We start from the raw sequence: 18,085 nt of genomic DNA on the forward strand, positions 1-18,085 counted from the left end.
TGGGAATCACTTTGTTGGTGTTAAAATACCAGAGGTGAAAAGTAGCGAAGTACAAATACTTTTGTTACTGTAATTTACAGTAATTTTTAAGTACTTTACTTAACAATTGATTTTCTGATAACTTTTTACTTTTATTACCTACATTTTTAAACAAATAGCTGTACTTTCTGCATCTTACATTTTCAAAACAGGCTCTAGGTTCAACGGTATAACTTGTAGCCTTTGTACTCAGAGTTAAAGTGGGCCAGAAGGAGTGCAGGTGTCCCTAATTGTGGGCTCAGTACTTTAGCATTTCGCTAGAACAGGTTCAAGCATAAAGGAAGTAAAGTTTTTTAACTGTCAGGTAATTTCAAATGCAACATTTCTATCAGCTCAACAAACGTAAGCAAACACACAAACTACTTGCCGCAATTTGTCGCACAGTGTGCTGCTAGCTAAAGGTTCAGTTGCTGTGATTCCCAGGGAGGGAGAAAAGTGCAAGCAAACTGGAGAAAGATGTAAGAAATGTGGTGATGTCCTATAGATTGTCCACTGCAGTGGACACCATACTGTCCACTCCAGGTGTGAAGCCGGAACCAGACAAAACACAAGGCATCAGAGATATAGGAGAGCCATCAAACACAGGAGAAGTTTGCAGGTTCCTTGGGATGGTCAATCAGCTCGGGAAATTCATCCCAGGATTGGCTGAAAAAGACACTAACCACTATCCACTGTGTGATCTATTGTCGAAGACAAATCAGTGGGTTTGGGACACTGCACAACAGTCTGCCTTTGCTCAATTTAAGAGAAATCTTACTTCAGCTCCACTTCTGTCACTATATGACACCAAGAAAGAGCTGAAATTTTCAGCAGATGCATCTTTGTATGGCCTTGGGCAGTCCTTCTACAGAGAGAGTGTGACCAGTGGAGACCAGTAACCTGTGCATCTCACTCTATGACAGAGAAAAAGCAGAGGTATGTGCAAGTGGAGAAAGAGGCTTTGGGCCTGATATGGGGCTGTGAAGGGTTCAGAGGCTTTCTCATTGGAGGACATTTTCCACTAGAGATGGATTACAAGCCTCTTGTCATTTTGTTAGGTCACCAGATTAACTTCCACCCAGAGTCCAACAGTTTTGTCTCAGACTAATGAGATACAGCTACTCTACCTGATTACAGCAGAGTGAAACAACTGCACACCAGTCACCCAACAACGAAGTTTGAAAGACAGTGGCAAAGGTTAATGGAGGACAGTTCAAAGAAGATACCATTTGTGCGGAGATCGTGTCCTTGTGCCAGAGAGGCTGACCAGACAGCAACCAACGCTCAGGCCCAGCAAAAGCATTGGCCAGAAACGGCTTTACTCACTGTCCATGATGGTTTGCTGCTAAAAGACTCCAGATTGGTCATCTCGACGGCCATGCCTGACAAGCAGTATGGTGGCCAGGCATAGGCAGACAAATAGGTGAATTGGTGAGAAACAACATGTCTCAAAGAACGTGTAACGCTAGTAGAGCTACTGATGCCCAGTGAGCTTCTAGACAGGTCACGACAGAAAGTGGCTGCAGATTTGTTCAACTTGAATGGCAGCAACTATCTATTAGTGAGCCCATATTCCCACACTTTTGGAGTTTTGGTATTTCCTTGTAGACTGTATTTGGAATATCAATTAAACTACCTGGTTTGTATTTGTCTTACATTCTTAAAATCTATTAAAAATTGTTTTGTTTCACTCTCAGCTGTCAGTTAGTCCTCAGGAAACCATAAACCACCAAATGCAAATTTCAGCATCAAAGTCACAGAACCACTAAACTTATTAAAATTCAGCCTCTACAACACATGAATGTGTGGACAAAATTTAAGCATACACACACAAACACACAAATCACTGATATGTGAAAAACCTTTTTGATGTGTGTGGAAAATTTCTGTGTATGTGAGAGAAAACAGACCTCAAACCACTGAATGAAGCATGTCTGCAGACATAAAGATAATGAAGAGATGCTGCTGCTGGGAAAGTGTACGAAATAGATAAAAATCATTTCATCCATGCATATGTGTGTTGCTGAGATGAAGACACAAGCATGAGTGTTCGAGTGAACGTCTCTTTCTAAAATGGCAGATTATGAAGTCAAAGAGAAAAAGACTTCAGCATGAAAACAGCCTGCAGAGCATCCACACTTTTGAAACTCTGTAATCTATTAAATGTGTGTGCTGCGACGTTATTTCGCAGGCAAAGACATACTTTTGAAATTGCACTTACATCTTAAAACATTTTCATGCTTTTCATGTTTTGGTTATTAAATGTGAATGTTTACCTCTTTGCTTTTAAAGAAAGATAGGTCATTGTAACACTTGAGATCAAAGCTGGGCCGTATGCAGCTACCCTGGATCTAAATGGAGAGAGCTATGGTTAAAGAAGTCTGAATTCAATAGTCAGAAGATGCTTTGACTGAACTATATGAGGTCCACTCGTGCTTTATATTTAATTTAATTAACTGCCATTTATCAAGAAAATATAACTGTTGAGATTTCTAATCTCATCTCTTCAGAAATCTCTTTAACTAGCAGCATATCTAGTCTTGTCCAAGATATGCTAATATGTAAGAATTTGTACCAATGTGAGACGAAATGGAGCTCAAACAACTGAAACCAACATGTCTTCATACAGATAATGAAGGCTAACGAAGAGATGTTGCTCGAAAACTATAACATAAGATAAAATGGTGTGTTTTTATCTGTCCAGATACTTATGGCCTAAACTGTATTTTGTGTGGATGGTTTACACGTAGGTCTTAGATGGATTAACAATTATGGTAGCTACCTTTTAAGTCAAGTGTTGAAAACAATGTAAAAAAGGAAAATGTGTGTGAGAGTGTGCGCACACACTCATACACACACACACACACACACACACACACACACACACACACAAGACATTATGCGAATATTCTGTTTTTTTATTTGAGATTCCTGAGTTTAGACATTTAAAATACATAATTCCACTCTTCAAGTGATTAAAGAATATGAGCTTTCAATATTCATTCAGATGTTTTGTCATTATTTTTGTCATTAGTCAGCTTTTTCTAATATACATTTAAAAGATATTCAGCTACTTTCCAGCTTTGAAACTTCTTCTTCTGTGTGAATTTTAACTTTCTAACTGTTCTGCACTTTGGCTTTCAGGTGTCTGATTTGGTGTATTTCAGCTCATTCTCTCATTAGCATTCTCTAATTTATTATGACTTTATTTTATTTTTATTATTGCACAGTGGCTGTGGTCCTTATGGCCAGTACTGGGTTATATCAAATGTAGTAGAATTTGCATTTAAGCTGATGATGCATAGATTAATTCACTGAATTCCACCCCTATGCCATCTGTATACAGTCTAGTGTAAAGATAATATACACTATACAGTGTAGGGAGTGGAAATCAGCCAAGATATACAGCATTTCTATACTTTTGCAACCAAAATACAATTTTATGTCTGTCAAACTGTGTTATCTTTGACATTGATGTAGATTCAGGTAAAGAGATGGGAACAAATTGTGTGTTTTTGCGACAGGCTGCTAGTAATAAAGTATCTAAAAACTGGTTCTTTGCTAAATTACCTGTTGTGCGTAGACACAACACTGCTTCATCGCATAAGTGAGGTGAGTTTTCAGTGCTTCAGTAATTCATAGGTCAATGTCAAGTGGCTTAACAAAGAAAAGAAAAAAAATATTCCTCTGAAAGTGTGTGTGTGTTTTCACCTCCCTGAGAAATTAGTATTGGCATCGGCATAAAGAATGTGGACCTCATTAATTACAACAACAGCATGCACTGATACACCGTGCTTATTTTCAACAAATCTCTTACAGTGCTGACAGTTTTGGGCTTTTACTGCTTTCTACATCTGGTTTCATAACTGCCTATATCTTGTATTGAAGATTATTTTGTTTGACTACGTTGGGCTGTTCATTAAACTCAAAAATCTTGTACGGTAAAGCTGCTGCAGATTCAGATATTAGATACATATTTAATAACTTCCAAAATGTATCAGGAAAATATAATTGCAAGACAGATTCATAGCGAAAGCGTGTTCACGACGGTTCCTAAAAGAGACTTTAATTTCAGTAATCACATCATATTTAGGGAATAGCATAACTGGTCCTTAAACTTGACACAGTTAGGTTGTTTCTTATGTTACCTAAGTCGTTCAGTTATCTGTAAAATGTGCAGAGGCAAAGCCATCAAAAGACCTTGGTTTGTGTGGGAGAAAACAAGCTTCCCCACCAAGGTGTCACGTTTTTCATCACTGACAGTTGAAGCCATCAAATGTTGGTGCGGATGTGGATCGTGGCAGGAATCCTGGAAATCCAGATGGTAGCCAGTGATAGTACTTTTTGTCTAATAAGTGTTACTGTGGGTGATATTTGAAGCTTCTCCTCTGTTGTTCAAACACTCAAAAATATCTATCTGTGTGATGATGTTTTTTTCTATAATAACAATGTAGACTCACTAACAAAGAAAAAAGAAAGAAAACACCAGCTGCTATGTTTTCACCTTGGATTCATTGAGGACAATAAGGGAATATTGGATGTTTTCGTTTGTTTGTTTTTTTTAGATAACCAGTAGCCGAGCAACAGCAGTCAGTAAGTGTAATGTCTGGTTTGTGTTGCCACTTATTTCAGACTGATGATGGGGTTCGTGCTTTAGCCCTCAATGTTAAACTGTGTGACATCCACCCTTTCGCACTTCCCCCACATAGCTCTTTCAGCCTTAAAACTGAAAATGTCAACGTATTTGACACTATATCCAGAGACTTTAAAGTTAAACATTGACCGAGTCAAACCCAGACTCACCATGAGATAGCCTGACGGAAAGGCTGTCAAGCTGAAGTATGTTCTTTGTCCATGAGATGTGACTGTAAATTACAATCCAAGTGAGTGTGACCAGTGTTTCAAAGTTGACAATGCGTGTTAAAAAAGTGCGCCGAGGCTGAGAAAACATACAAAGAGCCTCGACAAAGTGACAGCAACATGATTCATAACCGTCATCTAGTGCTGCTTGATGTGTCTTCTTGAAATATCAGCAAGCTGACACATCTCAGCAGGTGTTTAACTACACTTCTGAAACATTTTACATTTCACGCCATGTCCCTACCCTTGTGAATGTGGTGGGATAACAAGGCCATGGAGCCAGAATGTGAGGCCACATCTCCCCAAACCTCCCTGTTTGTCTTAAAATCTTGAAAATCTTTTTTAATCATCGGTGGTAGGGTAAATGGTGTCATGTTAATTGTGTTTTCTCACAGAAGATGGCAGCTGAATTCAATGCGTCAGTGCAACTGTCCTTAATGGATAATGGATGGATTCTGCTTTGAATGGGCCCGTGTCAGTGTAAGGCGTGTGAGTCTGTGCAGGACTCTTGAATCCATAAAAGAAGTAATTAAGAAAGAAATGTTGGCTGCGACACAGGGGAATATTGCATAGGTGGCTCTCAATTATGCTCCAGGGCTCGTGTGAATATTGCACAATTGAAGATTTAAACAATAAGTTCCATACCTCTAACATACACATTTTTTCCCCAACCTCAGCTGTGAAATCACACCCTGGCCCTCAAAGCAGGAACCTTTGTGAATACCATTCATAGCAATTTAATTAGCTAACTTTCTCTTCAGTGAGAGTAAGGAGGGCTCCATTAGTTTGTTCCACCTCATTGTGAGAGGAGTCTTTACATGAAATGACGAGAATGCCGCAATTTTGTGGAGTAATTTATTTTCTCCACTTTTATGAACGTCAGCATTGCAAAGGTCACTTGCTTAATATGTCGCTACATCATTCTGATGCCACAGGGCGGCCCCTAATGCTGCGGGACGTTACACGAAATGGACAATGTGAGAATGCCGTGGACATCATGATAGACTTCGGTGGTGAAGAGGAGTAATGGAGAGAGCAAGAGAGAAGACAGGAGGCGAGGGCAAGAAGCGAGGACAGGATGGTAGATAAATAATGAGGGGGCAAGGAAACTTAAGAGAGAGACGGAGAAGGAGTGAGAAGAAGAGAGAGAGAGTCATGGAGGGTGCTACAGGAGGAAGGGGGGTGGCAGTTGCAAAGGTACACAGTATTCCTGGGTGAAACCATCATTACTATGAGCAATGGTAGCAGTCACTGGCCATTACCTTAGCCATCCACTGTCATAAGCAGAACATTTTTCCAACCTGCCCTGCATGTCAGGGGATACGGCGAGCAGGCTCTTGCATGCTGAATGTGTCCTCTTTGCTTTCTCCCTCCCTGAGCTGGAGACCCGTACTCACTAGGTAGCCGCTTCATCATCAGAGGAAGGGACCTGTCGATAGATCCTGTGTGTGATCAATACGGTCTTTCACAGCTTTCCCTCCTTGTCCTTTTCATCCTTCCTTCTCCCCTAGCATCTTTCATCCCCAAATGTGAAAGGGATCAGTGAAACAGGATGACAAAACAGACACTGTTTGTCCTGGTAAATCTGTCTAATGATTTTCTGTACTGTAAGGTGAACTGGCCGAAAATTACTCCCATTCACTTTGAGCCTAGTATAGAGTGTGACAGTGCAGCTGAAATGAGGGCCGGGTAGTGGGGTTTAGATTAGCCTTTTATAGCGGAGTGAGTTCTCTAGGTTCTCTATCAGAGGCGGGAGTGAGTGGCGGGCCTTTCTGCTCTTTGAATACTGTCATGATGTGGGCATTAAGACTCACTCCTGCAGAAAGGTTCACAGAGGTGCTGAATGAATGCGCATCATAGAAGTCAACTATGAGGCGCGGTGGCCTCTTTTTCTCTCTATCGCTCGCCTTTAACTCTGCTCATAAAATAGCTACTTGCTTTTTTCCCTCTGTCTTCCATATAGAGGAATTCAAAGCAGAAGAAACGAGTCCTATGTTTTTTATAGCCATACCTTACTTAATAACCAGATTGTCTATTCAGCAGCTCTAAATATCTTTACAGTGAGTATTTATGTTGCTTCATATTGAGTACTTAAGTCTTACTATTGTAAATTTGGATCTTGTATCACCTACAAAGTGTGTGAAAGAATTAGTCACTGTTTTTCCCTATCAATATTCAACATTTAGCACCTGGCACCAAGCATAGTGATGATTTAGGTAAGTGAGAGTGTAACGCTTTTTTTATTAACATTGCATTCACATAGCCAAAGGGAAGGCTGAAAAAATTCAGCATTCATTTTTTTTCTCTTTTTTTAGATGTGTTTGCCCAACACGCCACGCTGGATTGAAATTGTGACTTGAAATATTATTCTGAGCTAATCCAATATTCTATTTGTATGGTTTGAAATTGAGTTTAAAATGTCAATATAACTTCAAAAGCTGAGCCGTTAACAGAATATACCCTTCAACTTGTGTTTTATTAAGTGCAATTTTTAAAAAAAATGCGTTTGTGGTACTACTTGTCTTTGTGGAGATGAACACATAATAGGAGGAAATATTAATGCATTTTATTATAATGTGATTAAAAAAAGTGTTTTTTCTTATTAATTTCTAAAAGTGTTCTCTAAGATATGAAAGGAGCCCAGGCTGGCACGCCTAAACTCCACAGACAGCTCATTTACAAACTTTTCAAGCTCTGACAGCAGAGGCTTGGTTACATGCAAGCTGAGCGTGTGCAGCAGCCTGCAGAGCTCTGCAGAAGACATCCAGCTGTGCTCCAGGCCGTGCCAAGCTTTGTTTGCAATTAGTCTAAGATATAGTTTTGTTGCATATTCTTATTATAGTAGTGGGAGATAATATGTGTGCAGTATATATGGGTGTTTCCTGCAACACAAACAGAGAACAAGGTGAAATGAATAATAAACTGATGGACAATAACTAAAGGGAAACCTTTAAAAACAGATGGTGAACGACAGTCATGGAAAGCTGGCTTTGCTTCTAGCCATAAACCATTTGCCAAGAATGTCACGAAAAATCCATAGGATAGTTTCCACCTGAAGACTTCAACTTCATTGATAATGCATATGAAAAGAAAGAGTGATGGTACCTAATAGCTTTGTAAGACCCCTTATGGCAGCTACCAGCCCTGTGAACCCACCGGAAGGCATTATTTTTCTCATTCTGTAACTAGGGAAGGGCTGATTGTCTTTCTGAGCTGTTCGGTCATGCTCCATACTGTCAGAGCAAATGAAGTCAAACGGAGGCTTAATTACAGCGATAACTTGTTGCCCTGCGGCTAAAAAACATCTGATCACTAAACAGCTGGGAAGAATTTTCTATTACTTGATGAATGCGTAATTGGGTCCAGGGTGACTGTCAAAGAGCAGTTTTCTTTAAGTACAACAAGGCCTCCTGCTGTGGGATTTCTCAGTCCTAAGGGTGTGTGTGAGATTATAGTGTGTTTTGCAGTTTTATGATTTAGTACGGCTTGTACCATCCATTAGCTACAGCTACTGTTGTGGGTTCACATTATTCTTCCACCAAGGCAAAAGCTGAGGTGGATGTATGCGATCAGAGCCATCTTTCTGTCTGTTTGTTCCTAGTAAGATTACACAAACCTGCCAAAGTGAATTTAATGAGCCTTGAAGGTAGAGCATAAGCCAAAGAGGATCCTACTAAATTTAGGCATAGATTCAGATCGCTTTTAAAAATGCACAATAGGGTATTGACCTTGGTGGATGTTGATCTTTGCGAGTGCCCTTCTAGTTGTTTATAGGATCAGTACAATACACACTGTACAGACACACTCTGTAAAATTTAACGTGCCTAAAATGGCTTGACTCTCGGCTGCCTGTGAAGCTTTCCTACAGTGTAAGACGCTGCCTGAACAAAATAGGAAGCAACCTAATAACAAGTTGTTTTGCTTGTGGCAAAAGATAGGACATGCCTTTTTCCATTTGGCTCTGTTCAGTACAAACTCTTCTTGGTCCACTGAAAGACGAAGCATTACATTTTTCTGTAAATTATTTCCTTCTTTTTTCTTCTTTTTTTTAAATGCACAATAGCGGTAGGTGCTGCTAAAAAAAACATGGAAGGGTGGTAAAGGTGGTTGTTTGCTGTGTAGGTGGTAGTCTTGAACTCTTGAAAGGCTTCAGAGCATTATAGCTTTTGAAGGTAATTGTTGTTATTAGACATACTGCGAGATCTCAAGTTCTGGAACCTCTCGAGTCCTTCTGTCTTGATAGAAATGTAAGGACACGCATGAACAGAGTTGTGAGTGATGCAACTGTGGATAAAAAAACACCATACAGTACATCAGAAAACAGAACTTAGAGTTCTCTATCTCCATGTTATAGTAGTTTAGTCTTTCAAAGGGTTTTCTGCCCCTGATTGTGTTGCTTCTTTCTTCCTCTGCAATTTTGTGCATCTTTTCTTTTCTATTCTTTGTGTCTCTCCCCCTAGCACTATTTTTCTTTCTCTCAAACAAATGTGAGATCCTGAACTGAGCAACATGTCAATAGCTGCGTGTGCTCAAAAAGTGGCCAGCTGAGCTACTCTTTTTTCTTATGATTGCCAGTTCTGATGAAGAGGGGTCATGCAGACATATATAGAAAGCAATGACTGCAGATATGCACTGGTCTGAGTCGGGGTGGTCTTCACTCTGCAGAAAAATGGGGGGAAAATTCCGTTAGTTTTCCCTGTTATTAAAATGTAGCTAATCTGTGTGCATGTGCACATATTTTTGCTAAGGGTGAGGGTTTAACAAATGTATCTTTCATTCCAATGGATATTATCACAAAGCCAGTGTTATCATGGTTGTATTGCTGTCTGCTGATTATTATTATCCAATGATTCATACAGTTTCTTGACCATCAATCCATTCATTGTCTTCCACTTATCCAAGTGAGGGGTTTGGAGCCTATTACAACTGTCACAGGGTTAGAGGTGGGTTTATGCCTTGGACAGGATGCCAGTCTATCACAGTGCTAACACAGAGAGTCAGACAACCATTCACACTCACATTTACACCTACGGCCAATTTAAAATGTTGAAATTTTTAGAGTCTTTGGACTAAATATCTACTCCAAAGACTCCAGAGTCCAGACAGGTCCAAGGCAGCTGGCAGATTTGAGGAAAGGACCTTCTCACTGTGAGGCAACAGTGATAAACACTTGAATTATTGCTTATTGCTTATTATAATTTGCTGTGCAAAGAAGACATAAATACCTCAGTAATAGCAATAATATGGCATACAGGCATACATGCACACACACAGCTTTCTACAATAGTCTTACCTATTATCACAGCAGTTAGCTGAAAGCATTTTTTCAGATTGCATCACATTTTTCTGAAATGCTCGACGAGCGTGCTGATAAACAAAATGCACCGTATCTATTGATTGGATCTACTGATTGGTTGTCCTAGAAGCGTAGTCTTTTACCAACAGGTTACGGATTTTCTCATTTGTAGCAGCGGGCCCCCAAGCCTCCTTCATAACACCCTCGCTGTGTTTCTGTTAGGATCCGAATGCAAAGCTATTACACACTGGAGGGTTTGTCTCAATCACACTGAATGGCTATGAATTTTAAATGTGGGATTAGGGCCTACAGAGAAGCAGGCACATGGGAGAGACTCAGTCAGTTGAGTGCTAATTTTATTTTTTATTTATTTATTTATTTATTTTCATAAAAACAGCTCAGACAACACATTGTTAACAGGAAAGATGCATTGCTTATGCTTTAGTCCTTCAGCTGCTCCCCAAATCAAACCAAAGCAGGCACAAATGCTCCACAAGCAAAGAATTTGATGATGACAAACATCTCTTTTCCTGTTGTGGAGAATCAGAAAATATATTAAGTAAAAATTAAAACAGCAACAGATGCATTCTTGCAAGAGAAATGTCCTTTATTGCAGAGGAGCTGAAGCACTGAGCCACCCCCACAGGGGAATGACCAAAGATAAAGATCTTTTTTCTTTTATACAATATTCAAAACGAGTAAACATTCTTGGAGCTTGGAAGCAATTTCTCATTATCTTATGATATTTACTGCACATCAATTTCCCTTATCTTAGAGATTCTCAGAAATGGAATCATGTTCTTGGCAGTTGGACGCAGTAACATTTTCTTTCATTAACTCTCTTTAAGCATAGTCCATTGAGTTGAAGTGACCAAGGAAGGAATTTGCTGTTATTCCCTTAACTGCATTCCTTACCCAAATTATTTTATCCACAAACAGAATATGAAAATATGACCATACATGGAAAAGATGAGTATTGAGAAACATAATCATTGGTGAGGATGAAAAACGTGTAAAACAAAAATATATTGCTCAAGGAAAATGCTACATTTACATCAAAGCCATGCTTTCAAATATCTGTTAAAATAAAATCAAAAGAGTTTATTGTTAGTGTTTCTTTGTGTGAGTTGGTAAAGTTTGAGATATGGATTGAATCTTGCTTTATTTTGTGTATATTCTGTGTTATTGGGGGTAAGATGCATTCCTACGTATTGTATATTTTCTGATGATTCAGTTAAGTGTAGAGCTGTGATCTTTTTGAGCGATAACTAATCTTTCTTTTTTTTTTCATCCTTACTGTTTTAGATGAAGACATGGAAGACTTATCTCCGTATGAACCTGTTGCACCCAACTGGCACCCTGACACAAGCCGTCTGGCTTCCATCTCTTCAGGTATCACAATATTTATCTTAACAAAATGATGAATTTATAATAATGCACAGATTTCAAATTTCTTAGCGGATTTTGATTTCTGATTGTTTTAAGTGTTAACATGCCAGGTTTGTTGATTATGATTTTGATTATGATTATGATGTCGGCATATGCCAACAAAAATCTACTTTTCTTTAATCCAAAATATAATTTTTTACATTAAAAGAGTTTAATAAACTAAACAGCTCCCGAAATGCAGTAAGTTACAGGATTTTCTCTTACTTAAACAGCTGAAAACTGTACTACTGGAGTTTCTGTACACCCATCATTACCTAACAAAAGCAGTGTATATGCAATAGATATGTACAACAAAACTAATGTCAACTACATCACTTACATCATTTTCCAGTATGTTTCTAACTTCAACAGGCACACAATTCTTCTGTATTTACTTGTCTCCATAATTTTCCTTGTACCTTTATTTGATCCTTGATCCTTTGCTCATGCCGAGGCTGCTAGCTTCCAGTCCCTTTCTTGCATGTTGCACATGCAAGAAAGGGACTGGATCATAACTGGAAATACGTGAGCCACTTGTCCTGGCTGAGAATGCAGAACACTGAATGATTGTGGTTCCTGAATGGTCTCTAATAATAATACTGGAAATTTTAGGTTAATAGCTGTTCTGGAGAGAATGCAATATAAGTTTAATAGGGCCTAAAAAATGTGCAGTGGGCTAATCGTTCATCATTGGCCATCTACCAGTTATCTGTCCTTGCCTTTGGATAAATTGGGTGCTTATTGTTTAATCTGTCCAGCATACAGTGGTTTTTTTGGCCGTGTGTGCTAAAGTATACACTTTCAGTGCACCACCCCACAGCTATTGATTGTGCGTTCAGTTTGATTTCCTCTTTGGTTTACTAATTAAACAGCCTGGCCCTCAACAGAAGAGCTTTAGCTTCTCTAATGCACTAGTTACTATGGCCACTCTATCAGTAATCAGTGCAGATCTTAAAAGAGACCGATATAATAATAAATGCATTGCAGAGAAGCATGCATTAGTATAGACGTTACTGGACACAAAAGGATTTCTGTTTAATGCTGGAGCTATAGGCTACACTCACTTGAAAATTCAGTCATTTTCTTTAATTCAGTTCTGACAGAAATTTCCAGAGTATGTTCCTTTTCTGCTTTTTTTTTTTCTTTTTAGCCAAAAGCTATCTACAAACACTGAAGACTGCACATTTTCCTTTTCTCTTTGCTGATGTATCTTCCTTTGTTTTATAACTGGGAGGTACAAGAAAGACACGCTTTTTGCATAATCCCCTTAGCTTTAAATCAGTAGTGCCTTACTTGTTTTTGAAAATAGGCTTGTTTGATATATTGAAAAAGGGAGACCAGAATATATAAAAGTGCTGGCTTTGATTAGTTTGGAGTTTTTAGAGATGATAGAAAACTGCCTTCCCTGTTTTAAGTACATCTAAAAAATTCTGAAAATGTATACTTCTGCCAAGGCTGCACAAACCTCAAAATTTGTTACTTTAATAACAGAAAATGTGACTGAAACATGCACACATGTTTATAGTTATATGAAGTCATTATGTTTTATTTTGGCTTTAGATAAGAAAAAAATGAAATCAAGCTCATGATAGTTGAATTATGATATTTTCAGTTTATGTTGTTTTTGCACCTCCTATAGGCAAAATGCCATTAAATATTAATTTCATCTATATAGCACACATTCACAACAGCAGTTATTTCAGTGGACTTTACATTGTAAGGTTGAGATGTTGCAATATTATACAAAGCTACCCAACAAGTCTGTGTGAGTCCGTTGGCTAGGGATAGTGAAAGGCGAAACCAACAAGAAGAATATTGCAAAACAAAATAATAAAACTTGTCAGACTGGTGGGATCAATAATGGGAGATCGGAATCAGTTAAACATGAAAAAGTATACTAGTAATGCTGCAAGCCTTCGCTCAGGCTTGGCTTCACTTTGTGATGTAAAAACGGTTCGAAAATTAAAGCTAAAAAGGTAATAATATTTATGATATCATAATGACAATAAAACTATATCGATATGAGAGTCAAGAGTCAATCAATTACATGCATAGAGTAATGCCGTTTTAGTTCAAATTTAGTAATAAGAGTTTAAAAAAGGGGGGACGTGAATAAGGGGTCTTTGGTTGTCTTTAGGTCACAACAACATTAAATTTCACTAATTATGGTATGAAGTACAGCATATCTTGCAAAAATACCGCAAAAAGAAGTAACTGAAAAAAATTGCCATTAAAAATGAAGTTTTAAATCATTGTAGTGTCAGTGTGTGTGTGTATGTGTGTGTGTGTGTGAAATACTATTCGGTTGAGTGATAATTAATGGAATTGTGTGTGAATTCCACTAATTAGCTTTTTGATTTACTTCCTCACTCATCCCACTGTTTGTCATTTTCCTCTTCTTTATCATTACAAGGTACTTAATTTTGTTTACTTAAACATCATTTATTTAAAAACTGCCGACATGAGGAGTCATGAAATTGAGTCTGATTGTGGTGGGAGTCTGTTTAAAGCATGTGAATGTTTTTCATAAAAACATTTATGTTGATATAAATAGAATATCAACATCCAGCATCAGCATAAACATGTGCTCTGTGATTGGGGTCAGCCTACTGGCTGACACTACACATAGCTGTTACATGGTGCTTTGCTTGAAGTCAAAGTCGAGTTTTGTTTGCTGAATAAAATAACTTAACCAAATGTTTATCAAATCTAGTTCATTGTTCAAGCAAGAGGAGCCAAATATAAAAGCACGTAGACTGAAGAAAATTTTCAATTTTAATGAAAAATATAAATATATATAAAAAATTGTGGAGAAATTACCTGAAAAGAGACATGCAGGGTGCATGCATACAAATTGGGAGATACACACAGGGAATCATAAGAGAGAAAAGAGAAAAACACAAAGAAAGTGTAAAAAAAAAAACATGGAGATATCCATGGCGCTCATGGCCATCACACTTCTGCCGTCTTCCTAGTTGTTTAATATTCATGGTTCTGTTTTAATTACCTTAATTATTATAATTTAGAAACCCACAATATTTGTTTGTGTCTATAATAATAACCAAGTCTAAGTGTTACATATAAATCCGCCTCCGTGTTCATGTTTTTTGATTCAAGCTCAAAGAGTACACAGTGTTGTCATTCAAGTCATGTAGACTCATTACTAATTGTGATGTTAACCACAGTTGGAGGTAGAAATAACCAATCTCAGCTCACACCATGAAAATAGTGTGACTTTAATACATGTATAAATTACTATTAGCTTGAGAATTTCCCAGTTTAAACAACTTTAATGTCACTTATTGCTAATTAAAGGTAGAGTGGTTTCTTTTTTTGGTTTATTTGAAACAATAATATGTACACTTAAATATACATTGATTATTGTGTAATTATGTCTTCTAACTAATTGATGAATTCTCATAAATTTAACATTAATTCACTAGTGAGGAATGACTGCTGGTCTGTGGAACCCATGATGTTGCCCTGCGATCTTGAATAGTGGTGGAGATGGACATTGTTGTTCCACCTAATCGTGTTTCATGTATGTGGCTAGAGAAGGTGGTGCAAATTTCAATTTGTGTATGGACTTCAGACTTAGGAAACGAAGGATCATACCTATAATTTTTTTTAAATCTTGGAATTGGGTCCAAAAACACAAAAAAAGACAACACTACCGCCATCTTAATAAAATCTTATCCTCTTCTTTTTTCCTCACTTAAAGCCTCATTTCCTGAACTGAATTCAGGGCTGTAATACTCAAAACCTTTTATAAACAGACTTATTTATATCCCCAATATTACGACAATTACTTCTTTTCAGCAAATTAGACATGCGATCCTCACGTCTGCCAGACTGCTGACAACAAGCTAGCTAAACAAACAACTGGTTATAAGCTCACATTATTCCAGCTAATGTTAGGCTCAGATATCCTAAAAAAAATCTTATAAACAGTATGATCACATTCTCACATTGTATGAGAGTTTAAGTGTCAGAGTCCAACAATGTTAGAGCGACTTCAAAGAAAGTTTCACTAATGTCGGCTAACAGCAGCTAACAGAGGCTAACAGCAGCTAACAGGGGAAAGAACAGCAGCACTTACCAGAAAAGTTCAAGATATCCTTAACAAGTCACCTCAGTGTCACTGTCAATGAACAAAAGTGAGATTCACTGACTCATTGACTCGTATTGGACTACTTCCACAAAGTTTTACAGCCTCTAGAGCAAATTGGCATAGACACATATTGACAGCTGAGGTAAACTGCAGACTGACAGCCTCACTGCAGATGAACGACAGCCAGAGTTATCTGTCCTACAGCAGCTACCGTAGCTAGGATTATGCACCTGAATTGAGGGGTAAACTAATGACATCTAGTGGAGAGATTTTCCCATACTCTACCTTTAAGAGTTATAACCTGTTGTGAGCTAATTCTTTTTTGTCAAACACATAATAAAACATGCATTGTTACAAAAAAATTAATGAATAAATAAAGAAAAGTTAACAGCTTATAAGTCCAACTCCCTTCCTGAAAGAAAATACAGTACAATGCACCTAGACATATTAAGATACAACAGGGGACTCATTACTCTATCCATTTTGCTTCAGCTGTTTCCTCTATTCGCTTCAAGGTGAAATATTGGATTTGCTCTCCAAAATCTGTTTAACCGCAAGCTTTCCTCATTATTTATCATTTCTGAGGGCAGGGTAATTGATTGTGGCACTGAGAGAAAACCACAGGCAAACAGATAAGTAATTACACACTTGTTTTATGGAAATACTTCTCACTTTGATTGCTAAACCAAACTAAAGTATTCATAATCATGTCTATAAATGTTCAACTATATAGAGACTTGGGGAATATATGATATCTGGTTAGGATTGTTCTCAGATGAGAACAGGGAAATCTACACCCTCCAAGAGGAAAGGTAGAAAATTGAAAAATAATCTCTGCTATTTTAAAAGTTTTTGTGTGGAAGGGAGATAAGGGACATAAGTGGTGCTAGAATAAAAGAAGAATTCTGTACTACTATATGCACTCACACTGAATTAAAATGAAACAGAACATATGGAGAGTGTTTCTGCATTGCCTCGAGTGATACCTGGAAAACTATTTCACACAAGCTGCTCCTTTTAATGGGACTGTGTAGTCATAGCCTTATTTTGCATATCTTTGAATGCACATGCAGTTTGCTTGCATTGTACACACAGAGACAAAAAAAGACAAAGTGCAAATAGCAAATTTAATCCTGTGGGATCTGTCCCTTGGAATAAGGTCAGTGACTATACTTCTGCCTGTCCATATTTCTTTTTCAGCAACAGTGATGACAATGTACTCGAGTATGGTTTCATCAGAAACACAGAGATGAATTGTGCTCTTCTTGCCCTGGCTTTGCTGGCACTGTGCACCTGCATCAGCAATGTTTCATCACCTTAGTGCTCAGCACAGTTGCATCTCGGGCTGAATAAAGTGTCCTTGTCAACAGCAGTCTCTTTGCTGTGATGGCAGTATGGTGGCATTTACTAAATCCTCCTTTCCTCCGCTGCCATGCACCTTTCATCACAAAAGAGGGATGGTGATTATAGGTTAGTACTAATTTGTAACGTGACAGGCTACAAGCATGCCTCATCACAAAAATGCATATTTTGACTTTGACTGTTTTTGCTGATAATTTAAGGTGGACATAATTAGTGCGATGTCACATAACATGTACTGAAACCCCCTCGAACAAAAGATGGTTGTCAGTCACAAGATAGAGCAGCCAAGATGAAGCTTACCCTGCACGTTGTATCCAGATAGACAACTGTGGCCATAAACTCATCATGAAAGCTTTATCTGAGGTTATAGATCAAGTGAGCAGTGGCGTAATTGTCCCCTAGACAACCGTACAACATGACTTCTTTTGCAACCAGAGCAGTCTCCCCCTGGTGGCCATTGTTTAGAATGCAGGCTTAAGTCACTTTGATGTTGGCTTTTTGTAATTTTGTTTTATGCACAGTGTGTGCGCTGACAGTAAGCTTACTTTGAAAAAAATTATAGTGGGGGAAAAAAGACAGTAAAGTGATCGGATTAATTTTAAAAAATGCTTTTGAATGTGCCAATGAGGAAATTAGGTTAGCAATAAAGTTCTTCGTTGACTTTGTCACTGCTTTAAAGGTACAACTAGTTGTATTTAATGTGACACAGCATAGCTTGGCATAGTTTAACTTTCCTCGTCCAGCTGATACAAACATGCTCCCTGTCACATCCATCAACTTCAGTGTCAGATAGATTTTGCCACATTTTGGCGCAGAGACCAGGTCTGGCTCCTGCAGTCTGGTTTCTGTCACAAGGTATGATACCTCCCCCTGCACACCTGTCCACATTAAGCTTAAGCAGTCAGGTTATTGGCAGATATTTTTCACTCCCATGACTAATGACACAGGCAATGCTGTCAGTTCGTGGCAGAGGTTATGGTTATCTCATGACGGAGATGATATATTGAAAG

The 18,085-nt window shown here is 38.2% G+C and overlaps 1 protein-coding gene across 3 annotated transcripts in view; it reads left to right on the forward strand.

The window, feature by feature from the left end:
- The window catches only part of LOC100709267 (GDNF family receptor alpha-2), a 69,257-nt gene that overhangs the window by 5,728 nt on the left and 45,444 nt on the right, over positions 1-18,085 (forward strand). For all 3 annotated transcript variants that reach the window (XM_003452653.5, XM_025897121.1, XM_005457475.4), the window contains exon 3: positions 11,480-11,566. In XM_003452653.5, the coding sequence (XP_003452701.1) occupies positions 11,480-11,566 (87 nt within the window). The remainder of the gene's footprint in view (positions 1-11,479; positions 11,567-18,085) is intronic.

This window comes from Oreochromis niloticus, linkage group LG12 (assembly GCF_001858045.2).
Source record: "Oreochromis niloticus isolate F11D_XX linkage group LG12, O_niloticus_UMD_NMBU, whole genome shotgun sequence".
In the NCBI taxonomy this organism is placed as follows: domain Eukaryota; kingdom Metazoa; phylum Chordata; class Actinopteri; order Cichliformes; family Cichlidae; genus Oreochromis; species Oreochromis niloticus.